The sequence below is a fragment of the Plectropomus leopardus genome, chromosome 19, assembly GCF_026936395.1.
Source record: "Plectropomus leopardus strain MGB_pleo_1.0 chromosome 19, ASM2693639v1, whole genome shotgun sequence".
Lineage (NCBI taxonomy): Eukaryota > Metazoa > Chordata > Actinopteri > Perciformes > Serranidae > Plectropomus > Plectropomus leopardus.
The window spans coordinates 37,501-47,500 of NC_142194.1; the positions used below are offsets into that span (position 1 = coordinate 37,501).

General features: G+C 45.5%; 1 protein-coding gene across 12 annotated transcripts in view; it reads left to right on the top strand.

The window, feature by feature from the left end:
• Positions 1-10,000, top strand: part of tcerg1l (transcription elongation regulator 1 like) — a 32,634-nt gene that overhangs the window by 5,473 nt on the left and 17,161 nt on the right. For 10 of the 12 annotated variants that reach the window (XM_088070237.1, XM_088070240.1, XM_088070241.1 and 7 more), the window contains 2 exons: positions 185-332; positions 7,960-8,097. In XM_088070237.1, coding sequence (XP_087926363.1) covers positions 185-332; positions 7,960-8,097 — 286 coding nt within the window. The remainder of the gene's footprint in view (positions 1-184; positions 333-7,959; positions 8,098-10,000) is intronic. The other 2 variants (XM_088070239.1, XM_088070242.1) reach the window with 2 other exon arrangements.

Below are 10,000 nucleotides of genomic sequence, written 5' to 3' on the forward strand. Positions count from 1 at the left end.
GACACACACACACACACACACACACACACACACACACACACACACACACACACACACACACACACACACACACACACACACACACACACACACACACACACACTGACACACACACACACACACACACACACTGACACACACACATGCACACAGTTAGCTGGATGCTAACGTGCTAACATGTTAGCAGCTCGCCGATGGCTGGATCTCGTTGGAGGAAGTGGGCGTGTTCCAGAGGAGAGACAAGCCACTGCTCCTGACCAATCACATCGTCCCGAGGCCAGTAAGACACGGCCCTAGCACACGCCTGCTGCTGTCTCCGTGCCGACGCTCAGGTAGGACATCAGCTGACACAGGTGGGCGGAGCCTGAGAGAATTGCATCATCATGTTTTTTTCATGTACATTTCAAGTCCCCAGGAAGTGCGCCAGGCTGCAATGCAAATTTACATAGTGGCCAAAAGTGGAATTACAGCATCTGAGTCGGTCACATGACTCCCTCTGACCCCGAATGACTTTTCGTCGTCGACTTCCATCAGGACACAGATGTCTGTCAATCAGTAAATCTTTTTTTGTGACTGTAAAACGTCACAAAACGCCAAACGTCTTCTGTCTTGTCTGCATTTTAATCAATTCAGTTCGATAACGTTTGGTAAGTCTGAAAGAGCCGCAAGATTCATTTTTTAAGAGCTAGCAAGGCAGAAGTTACCAACTCGGGTACACTCAGGCACACTCGGATACACTCAGGCACACTCAGGCACACTCGGGTATACTCAGGCACACTCAGGTACACTCTTGAGTACATTCGGGTACACTCGGGTACACTCAGGCACACTCAGGCACACTCAGGAAAACTCAGGCACACTCGGGTACACTCAGGCACACTCAGGTACACTCAGGCACACTCGGGTACACTCAGGCACACTCGGGTACACTCAGGCACACTCAGGTACACTCTTGAGTACATTCCGGTACACTCGGGTACACTCGGGTACACTCAGGCACACTCGGGTACACTCAGGCACACTCAGGTACACTCAGGCACACTCAGGTACACTCAGGCACACTCGGGTACACTCAGGCACACTCGGGTACACTCAGGCACACTCAGGTACACTCTTGAGTACATTTGGGTACACTCGGGTACACTCGGGTACACTCAGGTACACTCTTGAGTACATTCGGGTACACTCGGGTATACTCAGGCACACTCAGGTACACTCTTGAGTACATTCGGGTACACTCGGGTACACTCAGGCACACTCAGGCACACTCAGGAAAACTCAGGCACACTCGGGTACACTCAGGCACACTCGGGTACACTCAGGCACACTCAGGTACACTCAGGCACACTCGGGTACACTCAGGCACACTCGGGTACACTCAGGCACACTCAGGTACACTCTTGAGTACATTCGGGTACACTCGGGTACACTCGGGTACACTCAGGCACACTCGGGTACACTCAGGCACACTCAGGTACACTCAGGCACACTCGGGTACACTCAGGCACACTCAGGTACACTCTTGAGTACATTCGGGTACACTCGGGTACACTCGGGTACACTCTTGAGTACATTCGGGTACACTCGGGTACACTCAGGCACACTCAGGTACACTCAGGCACACTCGGGTACACTCAAGCACACTCAGGTACACTCAGGCACACTCAGGCACACCCTTGAGTACATTCGGGTACACTCGGGTACACTTGGCTGCAGTTAATCTCTACTAAGCTGCTCTATGAACTGTCGATTTGGGTATTTTACTGATTGTAAACCCAGAAAAAGAGCTTTTTCTGCGTCCTGCACCATCGAGTATCTCATAGGAATGAACGAGGCCCCGCCCCCATGGCCGTATCCAAACTTCCTGTAATACGTCCATAACACATTTATTTTGAAAGGCACCATTTCCTGTTGGCGACCAATCAGCAGCCTTCATTCTGCTGCAAGTCAGCTGGAATCGAACCAGCAACTTTCCTAGACCAGATGTGTTTTGGGGACACTGCTCTCATGTCTGCAGTGTTGCCATGACAACAGTGCTCATTGGGAGGAGGTGATTGGCTGATGCAGCCGGCTGTGTTTTTCTGCTGAGACACATAAAGTGCTGTCAAACGTAATCTGGAGATGATTGGTCAATTTAAAATCAGCCAGTGGAGCATGATGGGAAATTTCTGCTGCTTCAGATGTGAGACGGCAGAGCGGCTTGACTCGTTGCGACAGGCTCACCACCGAAGAAGAAGAAAACACAGTTTGTGCTTTTAATCAGAATATCTCTAAAATATCAGAGTTGATGAGTGCTGACGCTCTCAGTCAGTAAAGCCAGACAGAGAACAGATCCCAGCAGCACGAACCGCTGGGCCTCAGCGCCCACTCCCTGAATATTACAGCACAAACACCAAACTCACGGCTGATTCAGTCATCAGCGTACTTCCTGACAGGCGTCAGCCTCCAGGTTCGCGTGTCAGATCTCATGCATCGATGTTCGTGGTCATCAAGACACATAAAATAACACTTCAAACAAGAACAGCAGCAGGCTCCTGTAGTTTGTCTCTCCTGGGCTACCGTAAAAACATGGCGGTGCAGCGTGGAAGAAGAGCCGCTCTGTCTGTAGATACAAAATGCTCAATCTGAGGTCACGAAAACACTCAGTTTCCTTCTTCATGCATCATGCAGGCGGCAGATTCATTTGTTCGTCCTCTTCAGGTCTCTAACGGTGTCTGTTTAAATCTAAAGTTTGGATGTCAGCGACCATGAGACTAAAGAACCTGCTTTACTCTGAACATAAGAAATCAGAGATGAGCCCGTAAACATCAGGAGAAATGATTAAATGAAGGAAATGCCGATAAAACCAGGCAGGACACACTGGGACAGCATTTAAGAAAGACATTCTTAGACTGTAAGGTCTTTAAATCGTCATTTTTAGGTCTATTTCTGCGCCTGTTTGTCTCCCAGAGAGCAGAAAAAAAAAACAAATCACACAGGCGTCTGTATATGTTCCCTCTCCTAATAAATGCACAGAATGAGCCTTTAATGGAGTCCGGAGGCCACAATCTGCTGATTTGGATCTCTGCAGCAGACGGACACTCAGACACACGCTCTCTGAACCTGTTTAACCCTTTAGACACCATGTTTTCAGAGCGGCAGACAGGAGGAGCACTCAGTTCGTATGTGTGTGTGTGTGTGTGTGTGTGTGTGTGTGTGTGTAATGACACTGTAAACATGACACCTGGACTGCTGGAGGATTTTCGTCTGAAAACTGTCAGCAGACACTTCTGCAAACAGAGGCTCTACCTGAGCACCTGAGGGGCGAGACAGGAACCAGTCTGCAGACGGTGTCAGTCGTCAAGGTCTACAGACGCCCAGGAAAGACAAAGACAGGGCTAATGGAAATGTCCTTGTAGAGCTTGTGGAGAACAGCTGTGTGAACCCTCTGGGTCCGGATCAGTCCGAAATCATCAGTCTGTGTCACCACACAGAAAACGTGATCTGCTGCAAGCCTCCAGTCCGGACGGGAAGTTTAGACGTGAACGCTCGGAGGAAGAATCACCCATATGAGAAAACAGAATCTGAAGACATTCAAGCACCACGAAGATTGAGAGAGAAAACCAAGCATCTGTTTGGACGTTTGATCGTAGAGTCACAAAGATCTTCACACTGAAGATGTCGTGGCTCGTCCTCTGGCCTCATCACTCGCGGAGGAAGATTTGTTCACAAACTGAAGGGTGAGGCGGAGACTTGCGGAGAGATCGATGTTTAGGTGAGGAAACAGAGGCGGGTGATGGTTGATGTGCCCTTGGATGCTGAGAGATGCAGTGGTGGTGAACAGCTGACTGAATAAATACACTTATTACGCTTAATAATAAAATAGTATGAAAATGTGTCGGTGATTTCTGGACATTTAAGAAGAAATATCTCACACATATTCTTACACTTATGTGGATATCAGACTTGACGTGAGGACTCCCAGCAGCAGTGGTCATACTGGACCTACTGGAACTTATGTGTTTGGACCTGCAGGCCTCCACACTGCTCAGTCTTACCAACAAACTAAAGTGCACAGAAATGTTCAGACCGCGAGCTTCAGGTCCACCAGCGAGGTGCAGAGCCGATGAGACGAGATCATATGAAACTTTATTAATATTGAAGAAAATTGGCGAGGCATTCCTCAAAACTTAAGGAAGGAATTTACATGTGCGAGAAAACTGAAGTATTTTGGGGGTTTAACATCTCTGTCTGTCACTGCGATTTAATTATCTCTCTGAAGACGTTAATAATTCTATTCTGACTGTGTGATGCAGCTTGTGCTGATCTTTGAGAGTTGGCCTGTTGTTGCATAAGGACAGGCTCATTTTGCGCGCTGAGCAGGAGCATGGAGACGCGGTTTGTTTGAGAATCAAACTGTTTGTCGTGATTTGTGCAGAATTAGCGATCCTTCAGAGTTCATCCAAGAGACATCTAGTGGCTGTTAGAGACACTTCAGCTCCACCTCAGACAGGTCGCAGTGTGAGGACAGAGCACCAGGATGTTTTTGGCTCGTTTTGGTTTCTGACTGACAGGAAGTGGACTGACTGTCCATCGTCACTGTTTGTGTGTCCCTCATTAAAAGAGATCCACTCAGAGACTGAACACACCATCTGATGCTGTGTTTCTCCGTTGGTCTGCGCTCTGATGTCTTTGAGTTGTGTGCTTTTCCTCAGAAGCCTCTCTGTTGATTTGTTTGAGAGCAGGTTCACACGCAGTCATTGGCTCATGGAGGTAAACAAATGCAGATTAAATTTGCTTTTATTTTGGTGAGCGTGGGTGTGTGTTCGTGTTGTAGATGTTTCCTGGCAGAGGCTCAGTTTCTCTTACATTTACACTTTGTCAGGATTGATTTGTCTCACATTTTCACCACAGTTACAGATGCAAACAGTCTGCGTGTGAATGCTGCTAAACCTGGCCTTAAATCAGTAACAGAGCAACAACTTAACACAACGCAACGAATGAAAACAACACAACAAATAAAAGCAATGCAACAAATAAAAACACAACAAATAAAAACAACACAACGAATAAAAACAACACAACAAATAAAAGCAACGCAACGAATAAAAACAACACAACAAATAAAAACAACACAACGAATAAAAACAACACAACGAATAAAAACAACACAACAAATAAAAGCAACGCAACGAATAAAAACAACACAACAAATAAAAACAACACAACAAATAAAAACAACACAACAAATAAAAACAAAGCAACAAATCAATCAAATCAAAGCAGCGCTCTTTGTCTCCAACATTGAGGCTTTCCTCAAAAACAAAATAAACATGAGAGACACTGATAGGCGTCCCTGAACAGATGACATTTTTCAGGTGTTTTGGTACAGATTAAATATTTCAGGTGACCCTCTAGAGACAACAACAGTCTCGTCAGTTCTTCTGCGTTTGAGTGTCACTGTGGAGATCTTTGGTTTCTGTAAATTTGGGTTAATTGGATTTATAGGAGACAGAAGCATCACAACAGTGGTGTGTGTGTGTCTGTGTTTGTGTGTGTGTTTGTGTGTGTGTGTGTGTGTGTGTGTGTGTGTGTTTGTGTGTGTGTATGTGTGTGTGTTTGTGTGTGTGTGTGTTGCAGCTGTACTGATGCTTCTTGGCAGCAGTCGGAGACACACTTAAACTCGTGTGGGCGTTCAGCAACTGAGCCTTCTGACTGGCAGCTTGCTTTCATTAAACTGTGTGTGTTTGTTGTGTGTGTCGTTTGTGTGTGTGTTTGTTGTGTGTTGTTTGTTTGAGTATGTTTGTGTGTGTTGTTTGTGTGTTGTTTGTGTGTGTGTTTGTTGTGTGTGTTGGTTTCTATTTGGCTGTTTAGCTGCAGAGTTTTTCACTCGGTGTCAGATCTGAGAGCTGCCGTACGGTTGATCAGTCTCTCCTGGAATCTGAATCTCACATAAGAAAAGAAATGATTATTTCAGCTTTTGTTCCAGGAAACACACTCTAGACTGCAGCAATGTACTGACACCTCTCTGTGTTTGAGCCTAAAACAGCCTTCCTGTTGAAGTCGGATCACAGGGCGCCTCTGGACCGTCACCTGGTCCGTGAGAACACGTGAACGTCATGTGTTGGCTCAGCTCGCAGAGATCGGCTTTAATCTGAGACAGAAACTCTTTCAGACAGAAAATGATCCAGAAGCTGCACAGTTCAGACACGCTGACAGTTTCTCATCTGAGCAGGCAAACGTTTGTTCGTTCGTTCGTCTGTGTTTTTGGCAGAAGTCCTGTCTGAAGCTGCACCTGTGTCATGGGCCTTGTTTGCGCAGATGCGATCAGACGCGATCTTCTACTGCCATTATTATGAGTCATGCCTCCACTGTCAATATACGCACGGGACTTTTATCAGCACCTACAACATTTGCATGTAACATCACACTGAACATAGAGCGCATTTAGTAATTTTACACCTCACTATTGTTATATGACATGCTATTGTTCCCATTATTGCTGTTGCATCCCTCCTTTCTCAATCCTTCTTGTCATTATTATTATTTAATTGTTATTTACACAACACTTAGTTCTGACCAAGCAATCTGATTGGTGGAGAGGCGTTCCATGAGTGCTGATATAGAGCACAACATCACTGTTAACTTTTAACTCTGCGTGTATCACTCCGCCTCACAGCTGTTAATCAGTGTGAGAGTGAAAGTATGTTTATATCACGGTGTCAGACCAGGTTCAGACCGCTAGCTGGCGCTGTTCACGTAGCTCTGGAGTTACGAGGAGGTCCAGGAGGAGCAGCTGTGACGGGTTATGGTAAACGTTGGTTCACCGGGAGTAAACCAGCTGTTAAAGATGTTACAGTGATGTGCGGTGAGACAGGGACACACTCGTCCGACGCCGTCCACAGCCCGAGAGACAGGCCGCAGAGACGAACCGTCTGATCAAACTAACTTGTGTGAATCTCAAAGTGTCCGTTAACAGACTCTTTATTTCACTGAAAACACGGAGATAAATGTCGGTGACGCTCAGCAGCTGCTCTGTGCAGAACATGCAGACCGAGCTAATGCAGGTTAGCCAGCAGCCTGCGGGAAGTGTTTATGTGTTGCTAGGCAACAGCTGTCACGTCCAGCGACTGAGGAACTATTTGTGTCGGCGGAGCCAAAAAAAATCATTAAATAAACAAACAAATCATAATCTGTTGTCTCTTGTTAATATTAACGAATAAAAGACGGTTGTGCACTCGAGGTCGTGTGTTGTGCTGTAAATCATCATAGCGATGATTACGACCGAATCAGACATGATGATTTACGGGGGGGGTGGTCTGTGGCGGGGGAATCGTTGGTTGTCACCAGGAGCTCAGCGTCATGCTGCATTAACCGTCTTTACACAGATGTTTTATTGTTGCTGTGACGCTGCTGCTCATCAGATTTAGGTCAGTGTTTCCTGAAAGGAGCACAAACATGAGGAGGCGGACTAATCTGCCAACACACACACACACACACACACACACACACACACACACACACACTAAAACAGTAAAACATGTTAAAACAAGTGAAATGCTTGAAAGCAGAGCGGCGTCGATCTCTGCTGCTCACATCTTTTCTTCATGACAAACAAACAGAAACATCTCATTTGTTTTTTTTTGTTTTAAATCAGTTTGTCTGTAACAACATTATGTTACTGTGCAGCTCATGACCCCTGTATTGTTATTATCATTATTATTATCAGTATCATTATTGTTATTACTATTACTATTGAGGCTTCAGGGAGGAGATGGAGAACATGTATTTAATCCTGACTGTAGTTTTTCAGAATTCTTTGTTTTAAGTGAGAAATGTAAAATCTGAATCGATTCTGTTGAGGTGATAAACGTCGCTGATAAGCAGTAAAGAGTTGAAGACGCTCAGCTGATGGTTCCAGTTGGTTCTCCTGTTTAGGGAGGAACTGAGGAGTCACTGATTCTGTTTTTCTGGCTCCAGGTCTCAATAGAAGAGACGCTACAAGAGCCAGAGACTGTAAGCCAGAGGACACCACCTCCTCCTCCTCCTCCTCCCTGCTGCACCTCCTCTCTGTGTCTCCTCTCCACCTGCCTCTCCTTGCTGCTCCTCCTCCACCAGGTGAGTTTAGTTTCCTCACCTCCTCAGGGGCTGTAAACTGGATCAGAATCATCTACTCACTGAGATCAAACTGATCTCAGTGAGTAGATGATCAAACTGATCTCAGTGATTTTGTGCGTTTTGTGTGACTTTTTTGTGTGACTTTTTTGTCGAGCGTTTTGTCCAAGGGTTTCGTCGAATATTTTGTCCGAGTGTTTCTGAACGTTAGCAAGTTGGATCACAGAGATCCTAAAGTAACCGGGTTTCCAAATATCAAATGCCTGTTCCGAGTTGAAAATGCTCTCTTTTTTTGAAGTCAAAGTTTGAGCAGCATGAAAACAACCAGAACAGACCAGGTCTTCATCACTCTGCGCCCTGAACTTTGACCTTCTGCTTCATATGTCCGTTACCATGGCGATAAAACAAGACACCATTCACCAAACTTATCAGAGACGGAGGTTGAATCGCAGAGCTCAGCTATGTTGAACCTTTAAGTTGCAACTGTAGATATTTTATATTCATGAGATCGACCTACAGAAGCTTCAGCTGTTGCTGATTAATAATCTTTGTGATTATTTTGTTCACTCAAATTATTGAAACTTCTGTTAATACCTGTCTTGTTGCACTGCATCATGGGACTCGTGGTCTTATTGCAGCTTCAGAATAATTTAAATACTTTACAACAGACTAGTACAACAGAGTGGTTTCTGATGGATGTATTTAGTCTTTGTGACTGCAAAACATCAAGTCCCAACATGAACTCTGTTAACAGAAAAACCTTCAAACAAGACAAATCAATGACAAATCTCTGTAATTCAATAAAAATAAAAAGTTTATCTGACACGTCATATTGAGTCAACACCTGAACCAATCACCTGTTTGATCAGCTGAGAGCCAGGCGTTAGCAGTCAACAGAAAGCGACTGCATCTCCTGGCTCTAAAATCTGACGCCGCCTTGATGTCGCGAGATTATCGCTGTCGCGAGATTATCGCTGTCCACTTTTTCATGACTTCAGAGTCAAGAGTTCACGTTGGGGTAGGCCACGCCCCCAGGAAGAGCGCCACGCTCTGATGCAGGATTTACATGGTGGCCGAAAGTGGAACTGCAGCGTCACGTGACGCACGCTGGCCCAGAAAGACTTTTCCCGTTTGTTAACATCGGGAAAGAGACCTCCTTAAATCACTGGATCATTTTTTTGAGAGACATTAACTTTTCAGAACATTAAGTCCTAAAGAGGTAAGATGCACCATTTTCCAAATATAGAGTTATTTCTCCAGACATAAAATGAACACACATCGGACCCACGGGACTACATCACATCCATACACTGCTGGCTGTAAAGCTGCAATATGGACGTCTTACCGTATATACGGTCTCCGGTCGAGATTACGATATGATATGATGAGCTGTATGTATATGTGTGTGTGTGTGTGTGTGTGTGTGTGTGTACAGAGAGATAGATATACCATTATCTGATTATCAAGTAAATATTAACACTGACACAGAAACGCTGTCGTTATACTGTTGATTAGCTGCTGTTGCTAACAAGCTAAGCTACTCGAGACGAAATGCTCGTGAATGAGTCCGTGTTCGGCTGTCGTTAATCACTTCTACGCTGCTCTATGGGCCAGTAGATCCGGGTGTTTTACACTTTTCTAAAACCAAAAAGAGTTTTCTCTGCTTCATGCGCCACTGAGCAGCTCTAATAGGAACGAGGCCCCGCCCCCACGGCCGTATCCAGGTTTATAATAGATCCATTATCGGTTCTGCACAGAACTGGGTAGGCTCAAATGAACCTGTGGTCTTGTTGCAGCTGCATTATGGGAGTTGTAGTCTTGTTGCAGCTGCGGTATGGGAGTTGTAGTCTTGTTGCAGCTGCATTATGGGAGTTGTAGTCTTGTTGCAGCTGCAGTATGGGAGTTG